This window comes from Sesamum indicum, linkage group LG10, assembly GCF_026168435.1.
Source record: "Sesamum indicum cultivar Baizhima isolate 11 linkage group LG10, ASM2616843v1, whole genome shotgun sequence".
Lineage (NCBI taxonomy): Eukaryota > Viridiplantae > Streptophyta > Magnoliopsida > Lamiales > Pedaliaceae > Sesamum > Sesamum indicum.
This window is the reverse complement of record NC_142666.1, coordinates 2,311,572-2,330,545: the sequence shown is the minus strand read 5'-3', so window position 1 is coordinate 2,330,545 and position 18,974 is coordinate 2,311,572. Positions and strand designations below refer to the sequence as shown.

Sequence of the window (18,974 nt, the reverse complement as noted above, 5' to 3'; positions counted from 1 at the left end):
ACAAGTCAAAGCATACTCATGCCTACGAAAATAGAGTCTCCACGACTTATTACTAAAAATAAGTATTAAACAAGAACAATATTACTTTATATGTCAGCGCCTCAACAAATCGAGTGTGCTTTTTATTTTAAACTATTTAGTATCAATCAAATAAAAATTACTGCTACAATCCTCAAATAAATTAGGATTCGAATTTGAACGCCGATACCTTTGTTGGTATTGAGATACCTTAGAAATAAGAATAATGTGATGGGTGTTAATTAGCGGGGATTTTTTGCTGAGTTTTACAAAATATAAGGGATTTTTAGTCTATTTCAAAAACACAATGGGGCTTTTAGCTTTTTCAACAAAATGCAGGAGGGTAAAATGCATTTTAGCCTAAAAATTATGACAAAAATATTTTTTCATAGTGGATAAGCTAAATTTTTATCTCGATTTTTATTTAATTATGTTTAAGAATAGATATTTATCAGAACTTTTAGTTCATAATTATTGAAAAATATATGCAATAATATACTTATCATGTGACTGATGCTCTTTAATTTATTAAACTCCTCAAAAGAATTTTGCTTCTTCCAGGTGGGCCGGATTTGTAGCGTCCGAGGATGAAGGGAAGAGACAAATAAGAATCTGTTTGAAATAGCGAAAACACAATGGGGAATAGCAAAACAATTCCCTCGGTGCCTGTGTTTGTCGTATCCTGGATCGGACCGGCTCATTTCCGGGCCGGCACTGATTTGATGATTTGACAATATTAAAGTCAACCCCAAAACGGCAACTCCCATTTATGAGCGGCTGTGCCATTTATGGCAGGCCTCAGCTCAATATTACCACCACGCCCTTCTCGGCCACGTGTTCTCCTCTATTGTTCTTGAAAATATGGAATAATCATTCTACGCTCCTTAACTATAATTTATTTATATTTTTAAAAAATAAATATAAATTTATTAGAAATATCAATATCATTTATATAAAATTATATACATTTTTAAAAAATTATGCATAGACCCTCCAAAAATATCGATATTATTTTACAAACTAATTCTATGTTAGTGCCAAAAGCTATAAATAGTTTGGTATTCATTTTTACAATTAAAATATTATAAATATTAAGTTGTTATTTTAAATACTTCAACTTCGATTTTATTTTACTTTTCATATTTATTTTCAAATACTCGTAATTATTACTAATATCTGATTTATATTTTTTATGAATTATTTTTCACTACAAAATAAAAATTATTGCAAATAATTTGATTGGAAGTAAAGAATGGAGTGGTCAATTATTCACATCACATTCATTAAAGCTATCATTTAAGTTGAGTTTGAATTAAGAAATAAAGAGAAAAGGTCATTTGGTTTTATTTATAATGTTTATCTCTAAATTCTAATATTTTTAATATTGAATTTGCATATTTATTTGATCCTCATGTAAAATTAAAAATATGGTTAGACTATAATGATGAAGAACTTTGAGGTGTATGTGCAATTTTGTTAAAAAAATATGGGTGATTTGTATAAATGATATTAATATTTTTTGAGGTGTAAGTGTAATTTTTCAAAAAGTATGAGTAATTTATGTAAATAGACCATAATAGAAGATGTAAACGTAATTATATTTAAACAATAAGGATTAACTATACTTAGACCTAGGGTTGTTCATTTCGATAAAACAAATCGAATTTTTGGTTAACCAAAAATTCAGTATGCTAAAATATCGTGCCAAATACCGGGAACCAAATTAAATGGTTCGATTCGGTAAAAAGCCAAAAAATCAATTTTTTATTTTGAAATCTGCCATTATATAATCTTTATCCAAAATTACCTGTTTGGATTCCCGCATGCCACTTATGGATGCCTTGGGCCCATGAATGAGCTGGTTTTCCGCTTGCAATTCTTATTTTGAGCAAGTTCAAGCTAAGGTGATCTCGACTATTACTTGTGAAAAAAGAACCCCTTGATTTTATGCTATTTTTGCCCTCTGTAAATATCCCTCCTTATAGTTTTCCTTCAATGTGTTTTCTATGAGCCTTCAGAGTGATAAAATCATAGAAAGTAGTCGCTTTTCTTTATCTTTAATCAAGCTTTTTTCGACTCTGGGGAAATGAAGCTCTAAAAAAGAGAGTTTGCGCTGTCTTATTTCGATTAAGCTTTTAAAATTACACTTATACCCCTTTTGAAAAATTCACCATTTACACCCTATCTCCTTTCGGTAGGTTTAAACAGAAAATATTGAAATTACTAAAAAAAATGATATAATTTATAATTTTGTCCATCACTTAATATTTTTATAGAATAATTTTGTACTTATAAGGAAGATTGTTACATGTTACTCAATTCTCATGTTAACATCACTTCATATATATATATATTATTTTTATTTTTTATAAGTATAAAAAGATGCATAAAAATATTAAATTCATAGTAAAATTATTCCATCTAACCCCTAAAAAAAGGGAATTATGTGTAATAAAGAAATTTCGAAAGAAATGTATAATATTAATTTGTTTAATAAAAAATATAATTAGTTAAATGATAATAAATTATAAATTAGGAAAATGTTTTGGATGAGATGATGAGATTGGTATGGGTAGATAGCGAGTATAACTATGTTTTTCTACTCTCGGAAAGTGACATGATTGATTAATACATCCCTCAGTTCCCACTCCTTTATCCTCACTTTCCTACATCCTTCCTCACTTTTTTCTTCTTTATTTCAATCTCTCTCTCTCTCTCTCTAAATCTATCATCACTGTTTCACTCATCATCATCTCTATATATATGTAAACTGAATTCAAACTCTTCCCTACACTTACGCAATTCCCAAACTGGTTAGATTTCAATTTTCAGTCGGAGAAAAGATCTGATTCAATTCCGAGAGAATCGGCGGGCAGGTACACTTTTATGCAGATGGCGTCCTCCAAGGTGATGGCGTCAAGGTCACCGCCCAACCCGGATCCCCCACGTCACTCCTCAGCTTCCCCATTAAATCTCCATTCCGACCACAGCCGGGGTTTCGGCTCCATGAATATGGATGATCTCTTCAGGAATATTTACTCCGAATCCGACTCCTTTCCTCTCCAGAACAACGGCGCTGCTGCCAGCGGCGAAGGAGGATCGTCTGCCGTTGACGGTGCTGCTGGGGGAATGAGGAGCGGGAGCGCGAACGGGAGTAAGACGGTGGATGAGGTGTGGAGGGATATTGTCAGTGGAGGCGCCGCCGGCGGGGGGGCTGGGGAGCCGGGGATGACTTTGGAGGATTTCCTCGCTAAGGCGGGTGCGGTGAACGAGGAGGATGTTAGGGTTCCGCCGGTGGTCACCATGGCTCCTCCTCCGCCGACGGCCGGCGCTTTCGGTATGGAAACGGGGATGATGAATCCTGCCGCGGGGGTTCCGGCGGTTCAGTTTGCGCCGGCGGTGTGTGTGCAGAATGGTTTTGGTGTGGATTTTGGGAATGGAATTGCGGCGGTGAGTGGTAGCGTCAGCGGCGTTGGGAGAGGGAAGAGAAGGGCCGCTGTAGAGGAGGTGCCGCTCGACAAAGCAACGCAGCAAAAGCAGAGACGAATGATTAAAAACAGGGAGTCTGCTGCTAGGTCCAGGGAGCGAAAGCAGGTTCCTCTCTCTCTCTCTCTCTCTCTCTTACTTGTTCTCATATTTAATTTTCCATAGTTTTCTTTGTGAATCTGACTACTGGAATTTTCGCTTCTTGTCTCTTCAAGGCTTATACCGTTGAGTTGGAGGCCTTAGTGACGCAACTGGAGGAGGAGAACGCTAGACTTTTGAAAGAAGAGGTAAGGCTGTCTCTTTTTATTCTATAATATAAATTGGGAAAAGTACTGCAGCCCTTTTGTCAGCCTTTCAAGTATCCTTGAATGGAAGTTGTTATGTGAGTATAACAAATAATACCAATATTATAATATTATGAGAACTAACTAATATTTTCTTTCAAAATAAATTTTTCTTGATACTCATTAAAACTATCAGTAACAAAAAGTTTTGGGAAGTTTATACTTGAGGATTGTTTCAATATCAAGTTATCAAATGCACAGCATCATTTTTATTACTTTTGCAGATGGCACTGTTTTAGGGGCACTTCTGATCACTTTGCCACAAATTCTATGTCCCATTACTCCTAAGATAATGTATTTTTCTCATACGTTTAATCACATTTGGGGCGTTTTTTGATATAGCTCTTTGCCTGCAGGCTGAACTTAACAAGGAGAGATATAAGCAGGTACAGCTAATGTTACTATTTTCCTAGTGATTCTTCATTCCTGCTGCGCTTGATACCTTAAGATTGGTTGTTCTCTTCCAGTATTTCTTTATGATGTTTGCACAACATCTATCACATGCGAATGCTCTACGTTTGGTTTCTAATGCATGTGTCCTTCGGTCCCTTGTAGTTACACATCTTAAAGCTGCAGAAAAATTGGATGTTTCTTGGGGAATAAATTTTTGGCTGTTATTCATATATTATTTTGACTATGACATGTCTTGAGGGTCTGTTAGATCAAGGTTTACTTTATTACAAGCTTGTATGCATTTTGTAAAATAGTCCGCAATAAACTTATAGCATCATTTTCATATTTTTGCACTTAGATCAACTTGCTTGGTGTTTTTCTATTTCATTGAGTCTGTATTTTATTGTGAGAATAATTGATGTGAAATTAAACAATACAATAATCACCAGGTAGGTTCCATTGCATAGATGACTGAGGACTATCATCATAGAATTGACTTTTGGTGTTCAATTAGTATTCTGGTTGTATTACTGTTGATTGTGGTCTGGTCTAATCTAATGGACTGTGCTGTTGCTCTTATTGGTTGTTACTAATCTAATAAGATTTTATGAATTGGGAAGTTTATTGTTAGTTCAACAGAGTAATATAGCAAGATGGCTTGTCTGTTGGATGGAAATTTGCAGTAAAGGATCCTAAATTTGAAGTACTGATGTAACTGAGTTCATGTGTCCTATTCTGATTTTAGGTTAGTGAATTAACATTAGTATAGATGTTTAAAGATCTTTGCTTATGTTATCCATATAAGATGATTTTTCAGGTGTCGTTTACAGTTGCTAATCTGTTCATGGAAGTTCTCAACTGATTCCATGTGGATATGATGCATAGCAGGAAAACAGTGATAAAACATTAATTATACTTTCAGGAGCTTCTGCATGGCGTCTGTGAACTTACTGCCAATCTTTTTTGTAGGATGCTGATATCCAGATTTATTTTATCGGGCATGTGGCATCTTTTCTCATGCATACATAGGCACTCCCTTTGAATAAAATTTACCCACCCTAGATGTTAATTTGAGGACAAATTATACATCTGAACATAAACATCATATAACTGAAGTTAGCACATAAAATTCTATTAGCATTCATGAGGTTGTGTTTGATTTCCAGGGTTAATTACACAGTTCACTTGTCCCATATGTAACAGCTGAATTACCAACTTTCTCTATCCTTCATAGTTGTGAAAGGAGTAACTCTAAGTTTACCATGGTTTCAAAGTTCTCCTATCGCTAGGATTTTTCGACGAGAAATGGTGATGCCAATAAGTTGTTTTTGCAAATTTCTACTTTGATCCAAGCTGAAATGTTCTTGTATGTTCCCAACTAAAGTACTGCTGGAAAGATTTGAAAGTTGGAGGGGTTGTAAATATTTTAGTTAGATACATAAAACTGGAATGTAGTAAAGCACTACCCCAGAATATACCCCTGAGAATAAAAAAAAAAAAAAAAAAAAAGGAAAATCTGCTTTTGAGTTGTCATCCCAAACTATAATTAACCAACAATTATTTTGTTATGATTTCTTGCCATGTTTGCTGAGATAAAATAATTAAATAGCAAAATTGACCACTGTTTATAGACTCAATTGTAAATAGAATGATAATGCAACAAATAAATTGTTCTGTAAGTAGACAATGTCTAAGATCTCTTTGTTTTTTACTATAACAGCAAAAAGTGAACTGGATACTAATTTTGTTGGTTGCTTGGGGTGGATATGGTATGGTAATGGCTGTTACACTTCATGTAATATTTCCGCAAGCTAATTTGAACTATTAGGAAAAATGTTTACAAGTGATATATTTTGAGGATGTATTAATTGATTAACCTTTTCAATTTGGCGTATGATATGGGCTGCATCTTTTTACATCTGCGTAGTTGGATTTAACTATCCAGAGCAGGCCTCATATGTATGCTTATTAGATAACATACCTCTAAATTCTAATAGAGGTTGTCTCTACTATGAAGGAACGATGTAAGAATTCCTACTCCTATGCTTTAGATACGCTATCTGCCAAATTTGGACTTGATTAGGATCGCTTTTGTATTGACAGATGTGGCTCACTGGTGTGGTCTTGATATGTGAATCTCTATCCTGGAAATCAGTTTTAGTTGTATGTATGTCAGTTACCATGCAACTCCAAAATGTAACTTTAGCTTGGTTCTGCTTGCAGCTTATGGAGAACCTAATCCCAGTTGTAGAGAAGCGAAGGCCTCCAAGAGTTCTGCGGAGAGTGCATTCCATGGAATGGTAGGTGCTTTCTAGCTATGACTCATAATAAAGGTAGATGAAGCTAGTTCTTGCCTGCTGTGGCCTGTTAGTAATGTCGCGAGCTGACATTCTGGCATGGTCTGGTTGGTGATATTTATCTGATAGTCAACAACAGATGAAGTAGTCTTTGATGTTCATTTGTAAAGGAAAAAGCTGAATCAGGCAGTTGAAACTTTTGAGTCAAAACAGAACTCTGACGGATATGGTGATGCTGAGGGCGGTGGTCAGATACATAGTTAAATTTGCATATTGCACAGCTAGGTCTTGTAGATGTCATGCTTCTATATTGATATATAGTTTACCCCCACATGCCAGAGAAAGGCGTCTCAATAGTGCTAATTGACATCAATATTACATAATGACATTCAAATATTTGTTATGTAATCTTATTTAGCAAACTTGTAGCTCCTATCTAAAAGAGAAGGATGACTTGATGCAATTAGGAATTAGTTCCTCCCTTGCAATTTACTCTGCATCTATCACAGTTGCTTAGAGTAGTAGAATAAACTCCTGCATTCTTTTGCATATAATTGAAGTGTGAGAAGTTAGGCAAGGGATGACAAATGGAGGGAAAAGGACTATCTCCTACACTATTTCCATCCTCAGGAGGATTCTGATAGAAAATTGATGTTATGGACACATACTGTTTGCTAATTTGGCTGTTTTTGCATGTGGGTGCACATTTTAATAAAAACTATTGAAGACGTTATTCCTGTCGCATCTTTATAGCATTCAATATATGTAATCCACGTGGAGAAAAATTATATTATCTATTTATTTTTATAAAATATTATATACGTGACTTGTATACATTAAACGGCGCAAAAAAGAATAAGGGATTTATGTTCAAATCATACACAAAGGTTGATATTTGTTAATCAGAAAAATTGCAAATTGTTAGTAGATATTACTATTAGACTAATTATTCATTAGTTATTGATAGTGGTGTTACACTTTAATAAATGCTAGAAAATGTGTTTGAATTTTGTGGGCGTTGATGAATAAGTTAGGTGGTAGACATGTTTATGCATTCTCTTGATTCAAATTTGTCCAGCCTGTTTACACCCCAAGAATGGTGGCCGAGCCAACAGAGCTATCTAATATTTAATAGCAGCAGCCCATCTTATTGCCCCACGAACGAACGCCTTCTTCCAATCAAATAAAGATTAGCCACACAAAATAAATAAATAAAAATTGTTCTGTAATAATTGACAGGAGAACATCATGTGCAGCTAACATTTTTCTTGATATTGTTCTTCTATTCTCTATGTATCTTCTCAACCATAATTCTTAATCCCTACTACATTACTTTTGCTCACCAAATTAAGAAATACAGCTACTGCCGAGAAATGACTCAGAATTGGTAGTTTACTTCAGTTTCAGTGCCAGATTTTTGCCAGGAATAATCTCACTGGATTCTGAGGCCAATCATTGAAACCCATGTAAACAAACCTGCAAAATAAACAAACATGTATGTTCTTAAAATAATCAAGAAACACTTGCATTAATAATTAACTGCATATCCCAGATACTTATCAACTATTGGAACAACAAAGCGACAAGCCTCCCACCATGATTTCAGACAAATACAGCTATGCGACATACAGCCAGATAAGCAGAGATCGGATATGTTGAAAACTAAGGTCAATGTGAGCAATCATTTGAAAATACAACCCAGAAAAGTAGGAGATTGTCAACTAAGAAGCTGTTCGGACAGGAAACAAGTCGACTACCGTATATCCTCAGTTACATTCAATGTCCATGAGTACAGATAATCATGTCACAATACCAAGAACAGCTATAAATTTTGATGCACATGTGCGGTTGAGCAAATATTGCTCCGCCAAGTCAAGCATTAGCAACTATTCAATAAAACCATGCATTGCTAGCTGCACGACTCAAACCGTTTGACAGCAGAAAGAACGCAAAATAGTCTACGTCCCTGCTCTTTATATACAATGTACATGCATGTAATCAAGAAAAGGCACCCACAACGCACACAGAATTAGGGAACAAGGTAGCTGGAAAATCCAATCAAAAAGAAAAATCTCGATAATCTGTTGACTCAAAGAAGTACATACTGTTTGAAAGGGCATACTGTTAAGACTTAAATCTTTAACAAGAATGAAAAATCAAAGGCTGAGCGGGTACTGAAGTCTAGAAGCAGGAAGATACAACAGACACCAAGTCATTTTTACAAGAAAGTATATTGATAAGTACAAAATCTACCTGATAAATATATTACTGTTGGCAACAATCTGACTGCTTCCCTTCAATTAAGCTGGTAAAAACTAATATGATAAAATATTTGCAATTTTTTCTTCCTTCCCACACCGCTTCGTTATGGTTCAGTAGCCTTGCCTAGTAAATCAAGACCCTCAGTGCGGCAACTCATAACCTTCCTGAATGTATCCCGCAACTTCCGTTCTAGTGGATCCAGTCCAGTCTTGAAAGCTTGACAAACTACCGACAACTCCTCTACATTCTCTCTTAGTTCTTCCTTCAGTTCCTCCGACAGTGGGAACTGAGCCGCATCTACCAAGTCAGTCATCTGATGCACACACTTCTCTATTTCATATATTTCCTTTAATAATCCACTGGAATTACGTCGATCTCTCTTCTTGGATTCATCCATTATCCGACTATGAAGCAAAAAGAATGGTGAAGTCCATGGGAATTGATGAGGGATTGCAAAATGAATTTGAACACCTCGATCTTGACAGGGGATTGCAGCAACAAGAACCCATAAAACAAACATGACAATAAAGCTCATCGAAAAGATGAGCATAGCCAGACCATTAGTGGCTGTCACTTCATTTGCACGAGGTGAAAGCAAATTGTTGGCAAAAGACTGGAGCTGCTTAGAAGCTGACCAAGTATGTGATACACTCCAAGATAGTGATCTAGAGTGCCCTGATGGACCACGATGGTGATCCTTGCCTTTACGACCAAAAGACCGGTTTCTATGTGAAAATACAGAACCAGTATCTTTGTCATCTAGCATCAGAAGTGCCAAATCCATCAAGGCTTTTCTTGCTCGACGCAACTGACCTTCGCCAATCATCTTCGAGTTAGAATCAAGAGCGCACACTATTATCTCTAAGTGTTTCTGCCACAGACGAACTGTCTCAAGACCATCACGAGTTGCATTAAAGATATCCATTGCCTTAATGGCCCGATCAAAGTATTCAGTAGCAAACTTATCTGCTGGTGGTTTTGAAAGCAGCACTTTATTTTTACAAAGAATGGCTCTGAAATCCTCTTGACAGCCAGTAAATGCATCTAACAGCTTTTGTATCCAAGAAACGGAGAGGAAGTCATCAGCTTTAGCCAGTGAAAGCTCATGAAACCGGGCAAAGACTTGTCTTTGAAATAATTCCAGGTCCTGCATATTTGGATCATGGCTCATTTCCGTATGAACCTGATCGCTTCTAATGGTCAAGATAGACCGACGAAACGAAGCAAACGGCATAGTGGATCCATGACTGTCTGAGGAAGGCATTCTTCAAAGTATAACAGATCTCTTCAAAATCCTGGAATAAACTTGAGTTAGAAAATCCATACATCAGCTGAAACCCAATTAACGACCCCAAATCAACAAACGATAACGTGGAAATCTCCAAAACATACTCAACAAAATCCGAATAGCGCATGTTGAAATCTCCAAATAACTTTATGCAAAATTTTACACGACCCCTTGAGAATTCACAAAACACATTTCAAGGACCGAACGCTCTCAACCAATTTCATCAACCAACCACAACCCAGAAACCATAGTTTTTCAAACACCAATCAAGAACACCTGACACACAAACACACACCCCACAGAACCAACCAAATATCAACATTCTGACAAACAAGATCAAGACTCCCGAAAATTCACGTTACAACTCTGTTCAAGCGGATTAATGAATCAATGAAAAGCCCAAAAATTCACTTAAAATTTTCCAAACAAGACGCAAAACCCAGATCAAGAATAGCCACAAAAACAGATCTTTAACAAAGCCCGCGTAAGTATCAAGACAACATGCTCTCACCCCAGGCGAAAAGCAAAATTCAAATAAGCAAAATGGGATTTCACAGAATTTCATAAGAAAACACACACACACACACACACACACACACACCAAATCACTGAACAAAAAGACGTACCTCGATGTGTTACGCGTACACGAATGCCAACATCAAAATTCCTCGAGACCCAGAAAACAAAAAATTTCAAAGCCAAAGGGAAATTGAAACCCTAGCGAAGGACACGAAGCCCCCCGCCCTTTGGCTGAGAAAGAAAAAAAAAAAAGGAAAAATTTGGAATGCTCACAAATGAAGAACTGTGTAGACGAAGAAACGTTTATATAAATACTCTCTCATTACAGTGAAAATTTGCAACAATTCCCAAAAAAAAAATAAATAAATAAAATTACAAAAATGACAAGTGGATAATTTTACTTGGTTCACATAATAATTCAACAAAATCAAATAATTCCTCATATTTTTAAATATAAATATAATAACAAAATATTCTTAATTTTCTTTACAAGAAAAATTAATCGATTTAATTATTTTTAATATATATGGGATTTATTATTATTTGTTTTATCTACACTTATTTTTTAAATAAATTTGAAAATTAAAAAAATATAACCTAAATTACATGAATATTTCCCCTCTGTCCCCCTTGCAAAGCACATTTTACTAAAAAAAAATTAAAAATGATTTTATTTCTTAGTCATTCCATTTATTGTGCATTTATTACACCACAATAATACATTACTCCGAAAAAAAATATATTTTTATATAAAAATATATATTTTTTGAAAAAGACGATAATCCAAAACTTGAGGAGAAAAAAAAAACAATTTCAAAATCTACGCAAAATCACGAATAATTATTTAAAAATAAAACAAAAGAAGTACATAAAACATAAAAATAATTTCAAAACATACATGAAATAAGAATAAATAATTTCTAATTGGCGAACGAAAATATCGATATTTTCCTTATTTCAAATAACATATTTTTACGTAATATATTATTCTTCCATATTTTTCAATTCGTCGATAAATTATTTTTTAATCCAAATATAGTATAAGAGGATGCTTTTGTCGTCCACTTTTATTCATTTGAATTTCTATTAATAAAATTTAAAAAAATAATTAAATCAGATTGATATTTGATGTGGGCAGATAATAATATTATTATATATTTATGTCATGTAATTAATTAATTTGTCAGCACGTTAGCAATCAGTACCAACCAACATCTCACTTCTTTGGGATATGGACAAAAATTTATTTTTTTCTTTTTCTTTTTTTAAATATATATAATAAATAAATAAAATAAATAATAACACGTGATAATGCTTTGGAGAATTCAATGCAAGCGACAACACATTATCCTTTAATTATGGCCAACAAAAATTGTTATTAGTATTTTATTGAAATATTTTCCCAATCAAACTATTATAGTATTAATGCAAGAACTCAAATAATAATACAAAAATATCATTTATTATATATATATATATATATTCGGGTAAATTACATTGACACCTCCTGATATTAGGCTAAACTGCACAAATACTCGATACATTTTGCAAATTACGGCTATGTCCCCTATTCAAAAACGAAAGTTATACGAACGCTCTCCTGAAAAATATTACATTATCACTCATCAGGGGATGTAGCTATAGTTTTTATGAAAGACATGAGGTGTTTGTGTATTTAGCCTAATTTATGAGGGTATTAATGTAATTTATTCTATATGTTACGTGATTATAATTTTTATTTTATCATGTTAATGGCGTTCTTAATTTTATTAATGTTTTAGGGTTATTATTATAGACCAAATTGACTATACATGAGTAATTATATATAATTAGTGACACGTATAGAAAGATAATTTTGTGATAATAAATATCTCTATTGTTGTAATTGTACTGTCATTAAGTTATTACTTTAAATACGTTGCTGAATATAACGACGATTTAGATACAATTCTTTCGACAGTTAAATATTTTGAAAAATTACTATTGTGACAAGAAAAAAATATTATCGTTGAATATCTTGGTTAGTGATAATTTTAATATTATGACGGCTTATTTTCTTGAATGTTGTTTCTTATATGGTGATCAAATAATTCAAATATATATGTATTTAAACATATGGACCTATATTAATTAATTCATGATGGCATAATTCAAGAATTGTGCATTGAACTTACCTTCCTCTATTATGAACATACAATAATGCTGCAAAATCCAAAAAAAAAAAAAAAAAAAAACTCTATTTATCCATCTTGAGATAAAGTAAAATTCCAAAAATGGGGCAGCAGGTGGGTGGTAGTGATGTGCACAACCATATAATATTACTAGTAAAAGAATAATGTGATGTATGGGCAGAATAGGCAATTAATAAGAAATACTTGTAAATAAATAAATTAATAGGTGGGCAACATAAATATTGATGGACATTGGGCAGTCACCCTCTACCTCTAACTCTGACTATACCCCACAATCACATTCTTCCATGTTCTTCTTTCTCTTTTCAATTATTGACATCTTCCACATTTCTAATTTTTAACCTAAAATTGAATTCCCCCACAATTGATTATTCTTTTATAACCTTTTTTCTTCTAAATTGCCAATGATGTGGGGTACATCTTATAAAAGTCGTATCAAGATTTCTCCGTAATTTAATTACAATTTTTAGATAAATTTTGGATTGATTTTGTTAATTTAATGTCTGTACGACCCGATCTTGATAAATACTAAAGTCTTATATGTAATTCATTGTGTCTATTCAATTATTTGGTGTCTATGGTTCAAGTAAAATTATATAATTAGTGAAAAACTATACATAATCGTCTCCTCCATGCAACTTTTTCTTACGACCTACTCGACGTGAGCTAATTGATATTTTCCCAATGTAGTTTTGACGGATGATTACAAATATCTGTTCAAAATTACCCTCTTGTAGTTTTAGGTTATTTATAATTTTTTCAAAAAATAAAAAGAATAATTATAATTATAACAAACTCGCTATAATTTATATTCTAAATATAATAAAATTTGAAACCAAATGCATGTGAGTTGAAGAGATCTCTCAACCCAATGACAAGAAAGAAAATATGAGGCAAAAACTAGGAAATTGAAGAAAACCAGAAATCCAATAGTTTGTTGTTTGAACCCAAAGAAATTGTGATGAGAGTTGTACAGCAGAACTAACAACTCAATCTTTACTAGACAAGAATATGAAGATATACAATGTAAAAAACTACAGGCAACTGAGTTCCTATCTTATGTAGTTCAGTTAGACAGCAAGTCAGCAGTTCTTGTCTCTATTCACATGCCAATTTGGTGTCAAAGCTGCTCAAGCAGATTGCGAATGCCTGAAAGGCCGAAAGAGGGTATCGATAGTCCATCGTGAACATGTCTTTGCCAACCTTACCGAATTGGAGAATGACTTTGTCATGGTCTGACTGAGTTGTTGGTTGAGATGTCGTCGGCTGCGACGGTGTTGGAGCGCTAGGGGCAGGGGGTTGGTTGGCGGCGATCAGCTGGAAGTTCTTGACGGATGCAACTGTCACCCGTCCTCGGAAGTTCAGGCACCAGCACTGTAACTGTTCGTGCCATCGAGGGGCCTTGTTCTTGAGAACCAACGGCCTTGTTTTAGTGTCGCCCTCTCCGTCTTCGTTTGACAGCCCGATAATGTCAGAAAATCTTGAGCTGCTGAATTCGGTGGAGCGATCAAGAGACTTGGAGAAGGAGATGCTCCGGAATGAGTCTTCGAGGGATCTTGGGATGAGTTCCGGTTGTCCAGGCACCACTCCACCGGGTTCGAGCGATGAGGTGGGGATTGAGCGCATAACACAATGCATCCTCCGAGGGCCCCGTGTCCCGAGCACATTGAGCTCGTATGTGATCTGGGCTATGTTATAACTCCCGGTTGGTACCTTTGGAGAGACTTTCTTGGAATAGAATCTCCGGCTTGTTCTCCCAGGAGGTGGGATGTGCGAACATGTATGTGGAGGTTGTGTGTCGTATACTATAAATTTTGTTCCGAGAAAGTTCGATCTGCAACAAGCAAAAGAAAGTAGTTGAGAGGTGGCTGAATTTCAGAATGTATAGCAGCAGACTGAAACTTATCCACCAACATGGCCGACATTCACATATACTACGGAAAGCTCTAGTTGTATTTCGAAAACATGTACCTATTACACGGCATATATATATGCAAAAGGTTACACACATTGAGCGAGAGAAATGAGTTATTTCAGAGGTTAAATTCCATTACATGAACTTTGTATAAATTCCCATCAGCACAATAATTGTCGTTGTCAAGACACATTAAAGAGACAGGAGGTTTTATCAACTAAAAGTCTGAGGGAAATCAAACAAGTTCCATGAAGACGACTCGTAGGTAAGTTAAGATGCACAAGAAATTGAATACTTGGCGATAAAATCACCTCAGTTTTCCGATATATGTGCTGCTCGATCTGGAAATGTTGTCTGCATCCATTGATATAACATACTCTGTGCAAGTAGTTCTACGGGTTCTTTTTGCAGAGAGAAGAAACTTCCCATTTTCAACCAGTAATGCTGCAACATGGAATTCATATACATGAGACTTCAAATGCGAGAGTGCTGAGGGTATTAAAGCAGAAAGTAGGCAGATACATGGAAAGGTTAACAGGATGAGCGAGCATCTGACAGTGGTCACGTCGGAGGAAACATAAGGCAAATGAAGACTTAAGAACAACAAACGTAACAGCGGATGTTAAGAAACTGGAGCTGTAGACGGTCTAAACGACACTCACCAGGACTAAGACACAAAAAAAGATGGTAGGTTAAGTTAGATTTGTCCCTCTTTATGAAGCACTGAATAGTTCCATCCCGATTGCCTGGCTGTAACGGAAATAGACAGACGCCACATTAGCTTATCACAATGTAAGAACAACATCAAGTTACAGATGAAATGTTTGCAGAAAGACGGGGAATAGGTAAGTCGGATCTTGTTGAGGGAAGATACCTGCTTCAAGGAAACTGGAAAAGTGAGTTTTCCACAAAATTCTGGACTTTTAACAATTTCCTTGCACATGCTCCTCCAAGAACGGCAAACGGCAGCACATGCAACTACATGCTTCCTGGCAGGCCATGCACTCTCGCTCTCTTCCAACCTTCTAATTACATCAAAAAGTAACTCCGAAGGGAGATTAGCCCATTGACTATTCTGAATTACTAAAGACTGGTCATTCAACTCAAGAGATGAACCGTGTGATTTTCCCCTGTAATGGCCTGTCAGCCTCACATCAAAACTCCGACGTGATAAGCTCCCAAAGCTCTCTCTTATATCCCTAGCTATACTGCGGAACGACATTGAGCAAACTGAGTGGTAGCCAGGAGGCAACCCACAAAACTATATACTTGGTTTCTTGATCCTCTACGTTACAATTCTTCTCCGAATAATTTATACACCAGTTGGAATGCGAATCCGACTGCTAATAAGCAAAGGGGAAATGGTTTTCAGAAACCAAAACAAATCAAAAAGAGCAAAAGATAAAAGGGTAAAGGAGAAAAGCCGTTCATTGAGAGAAACGAAGGAAAATTTAATCGAAAAACAAAGGAAAGATGATTAAAGAGGATGAGCAGAAAGAGACAGCTTCACATGGACATCAAAGTAGAGAGAGTCACTGTACTTTAATTAGACACAGCTTTTCTAGGTTCTTAAAGTGCATTTAGTCTTCATACTTCCACTTGCAGAGGGAAAATAAAGAACAGAACAGCTAAACAAGATCTACTTTCAGCTAAGAAAACTAAACTATCCACTTGAAAATACATACACTCAATCAAAAAAGAAAAAAAGAAAGCCAAAAGTACTTCCAACAAACAGCAAAAGTATGCATTAATTTATCTATTACATAATCAGCACTTTACAAGGATTCTATCCCATTAGCTCCCCCTACAGAAACCAAACCAACCAAAAATAGTGGTAATGAAACATTGTGCTGATTTTAAGAATGTTTAGACATCCTTAAAATTGAGCTAACATAAAGAAACATATAATCATACTATTTTGAGCTCAGGATGATAGCTTGGGCCTAAAGTTCAAAAACCAAGAAACACAAAGTACAGTCTAAAGTAAAACAAACTACACAAAAATCATAATCACACACTTAAAAGGCACCCCAAGCAAGAAGAAGCAAACCTGCTAAAAGGGCTGTAAGAGAGAACAGAACTCCATATCTTCTTCAGAGATCTGCAAGAACAAGAAAATTCATGAAAAATCAGTGGTTAAATTCTTTCTCTCAAAACCCACAAACCCTTTTCTTCAACAGAGTAAATAAGAAGGAAAAAACAGATGAAAGATTGAGAGAGAATGAGAAGTCCCACAAGATAAGGTTTTTAGCTTTTCTTTGTATACCCAAAAGTTCCAAATAAAGGAACAAAGAAAGAAGAGACGAAAAACTTATAGAATGTAAAAGAGACATTGACTTGGAACACAAAAGCATCCAACTTTACCCACTAAGAAATTTAAGTTGAAGCAAATGAGATGAGAGATCTATACCTCAAGAGAAACAAAAAAGACCCAAAAGATTTTCAAAACTCCAACTCCACGGCAAGTATAACTACACATACATGTATATTTTCCAACCCCAAAATTTAGCCAACTTTTCAGACAAAGAAGAAACAGATCAAGAAAAAGAAGAAGTGGGTCAGACCTAATACACACACATACACATATATATACACACACAGTGTATATATCAGCTTCTTTTTCACACACTAACACACACAGACAGAAAGAAAAAGGGTCTGATCCGAACTCTAAGATGGGCTTAAATCTAGCTCAAGAACCAGGTAAAAAGGAAGAAGAAGATGAAGAAAAAGGGTATGATATGAATAAAATACTACATTATTACTAGTTATATATAGTGGAAAAGAAGAAAACAATTATATAGATGAAAAAGTCTACGAATACTTTATTGTACTACTCTTTTTTCTTGTTTCCAAGAACTACTTTACTATTGTATGTGTGTGTGTGGGGTTAGGTTCTGGGGAAGAATTATGAGGCTCGTTATGTATTAGTCACGTAGTACAGAGCAACCACTAACACATGGATTTTTTTACTTTTTTTTCATTTTTCTTTCAAAATTTTAAGTTTAAAAGAGGTCTTATAACTTGGATTATGAGAGGTTTTGACCATGTTTTAGTTGATAATTACGTTTATTTTGTGATTATAATAACACAAGCAACGAGACCTAATTTTGTGTGGCAAATAATTACACTGTCTAAAAGAAAACAACTCAATATCAGCAGCATCCATTGTGAACAACAATTTCAAGATCTAAAATCTATTTTCTTAAACACTCTTGGAGTGTTGTGTTTGACCCCAATCAACCGTTCAAACTCGAAAAACACGGTTACCTAACGTATTCAAGAAGACGACGTGATGAACCATTCGTTGTTCTAGCGATAAGTGAGTTGAATTTTAAGATATATTTTTTATTAATGAACAACGATTTAAAATTTTAGAATTGCACTTGTTGTGAACAATAAGAGGGTTTAATTCTTTTCGCTCCTTATCTGAACAAATCCCACATCCAATATAAGTACTTTGTTCTAAACTTAGAAGGGAAACTTTTTTTCATGTCCCAAATTGATCTAAGTATTAATAATATTAATTTTTACTTAAAAATATTTAAAAATAGGTGATACGTATAAAAAAGGGTTTACAATAGGTTCTTTTGATGTTGATATAATTACGAATACTCTTTTATTATTTGAGAAATTATAAATACTCGTCAAATGAAAAATAATTATGCATCCCCTAAATGGTGAAGTACAAATAACTACTTACCTTTACTTTTAACTTTTTTCTTGGGTAAAAACATTTGAAGAAAACATAAAAGAAAAGAAATTAAGAATGAGTAAAGTAAATAATTCATAGAGCATATTAGTCCATAAAAATATTTTAAAAATTTTAAAAAATTATATAAAACTACAATTTATAATCCAAAAAGAACATTTTGACAGTTCGCCATAAAAATTGAATATAAACTTATCGGAAATTAATAAAATGGAATCATTATTAGACGATCATTAAATTTAAAAAAATATTTATAATTTTTTAAATAATATGAATATACTTAGAATTACGTTAAAAAAACATAAATAGTTGTAATTATCATGCTTTAATGCTCTTTTTCTTGCCCCTCTTTTCTCTTTACTAGGCTGCATTTGAAGTCCACAAAGCAGTTGACCGCTTTAATTAATAAGCTGCTCCAAGCACCCCAAATTTGGGTTGGTCTCTTCTTTTACTTGGACTATATATATTCTATAAATCATAATCACTATACCAATAATTGGATGTGATTATTAGAATTTTGACCAATTTGTTTCTGACCTTAACCTATT

At 34.5% G+C, this 18,974-nt stretch overlaps 2 protein-coding genes and 1 non-coding gene across 9 annotated transcripts; 1 reads left to right on the top strand and 2 right to left on the bottom strand.

Moving 5' to 3' along the window:
- Positions 1 to 2,689: 2,689 nt before the first annotated feature.
- On the top strand, positions 2,690 to 8,107 carry LOC105172582 (bZIP transcription factor 12). 2 transcript variants are annotated; one of them, XM_088885822.1, is made up of 5 exons: positions 2,690 to 3,612; positions 3,720 to 3,791; positions 4,205 to 4,234; positions 6,465 to 6,541; positions 8,091 to 8,107. In XM_088885822.1, coding segments are annotated over exons 1-5 (888 nt in total). In that variant the 5' UTR covers positions 2,690 to 2,904; the 3' UTR covers positions 8,092 to 8,107. The 2 variants fall into 2 exon arrangements, with proteins under 2 accessions (XP_088741948.1, XP_020552830.1); XM_020697171.2 differs by lacking the exon at positions 8,091 to 8,107 and having other exon boundaries at positions 2,691 to 3,612; positions 6,465 to 7,030.
- On the bottom strand, positions 7,743 to 10,897 carry LOC105172581 (protein BYPASS1-LIKE). Of its 2 annotated transcripts, XR_848666.3 has the most exons (3): positions 10,715 to 10,897; positions 8,792 to 10,095; positions 7,743 to 8,014 (listed from the first exon to the last, which is right to left on the bottom strand). It is a non-coding gene; the product is annotated as a protein BYPASS1-LIKE (transcript). The 2 variants fall into 2 exon arrangements; XR_016067811.1 differs by lacking the exon at positions 7,743 to 8,014 and having other exon boundaries at positions 8,592 to 10,095.
- Positions 10,898 to 13,707: 2,810 nt separating this feature from the next.
- Positions 13,708 to 17,594, bottom strand: LOC105172583 (tubby-like F-box protein 8). 5 transcript variants are annotated; one of them, XM_020697319.2, is made up of 6 exons: positions 17,125 to 17,594; positions 16,765 to 16,815; positions 15,589 to 16,057; positions 15,377 to 15,464; positions 15,026 to 15,158; positions 13,708 to 14,633 (listed from the first exon to the last, which is right to left on the bottom strand). In XM_020697319.2, exons 3-6 carry the CDS (start codon positions 15,934 to 15,936, stop codon positions 13,898 to 13,900), a joined length of 1,305 nt encoding a protein of 434 aa, XP_020552978.1. In that variant the 5' UTR covers positions 15,937 to 16,057; positions 16,765 to 16,815; positions 17,125 to 17,594; the 3' UTR covers positions 13,708 to 13,897. The 5 variants fall into 5 exon arrangements, with proteins under 5 accessions (XP_020552978.1, XP_011092391.1, XP_020552980.1 ...); XM_011094089.3 differs by having other exon boundaries at positions 15,589 to 16,054; XM_020697321.2 differs by lacking the exon at positions 17,125 to 17,594 and adding an exon at positions 16,950 to 17,115 and having other exon boundaries at positions 15,589 to 16,054.
- Between the last annotated feature and the right edge of the window lie 1,380 nt (positions 17,595 to 18,974).

Coding starts and splice junctions, on each gene's coding strand:
- LOC105172582 (XM_020697171.2), top strand. CDS start 2,905: ATGCAGATGGCGTCCTCCAAGGTGATGGCGTCAAGGTCACCGCCCAAC. Junction 3,792..4,204: donor CTAGACTTTTGAAAGAAGAG/GTAAGGCTGTCT, acceptor CTTTGCCTGCAG/GCTGAACTTAACAAGGAGAG. Junction 4,235..6,464: donor ACAAGGAGAGATATAAGCAG/GTACAGCTAATG, acceptor TTCTGCTTGCAG/CTTATGGAGAACCTAATCCC.
- LOC105172583 (XM_020697319.2), bottom strand. CDS start 15,936: ATGTCGTTCCGCAGTATAGCTAGGGATATAAGAGAGAGCTTTGGGAGC. Junction 15,465..15,588: donor TTCCAGTTTCCTTGAAGCAG/GTATCTTCCCTC, acceptor TTTCCGTTACAG/CCAGGCAATCGGGATGGAAC. Junction 15,159..15,376: donor TTTTTTGTGTCTTAGTCCTG/GTGAGTGTCGTT, acceptor TCCATGTTGCAG/CATTACTGGTTGAAAATGGG.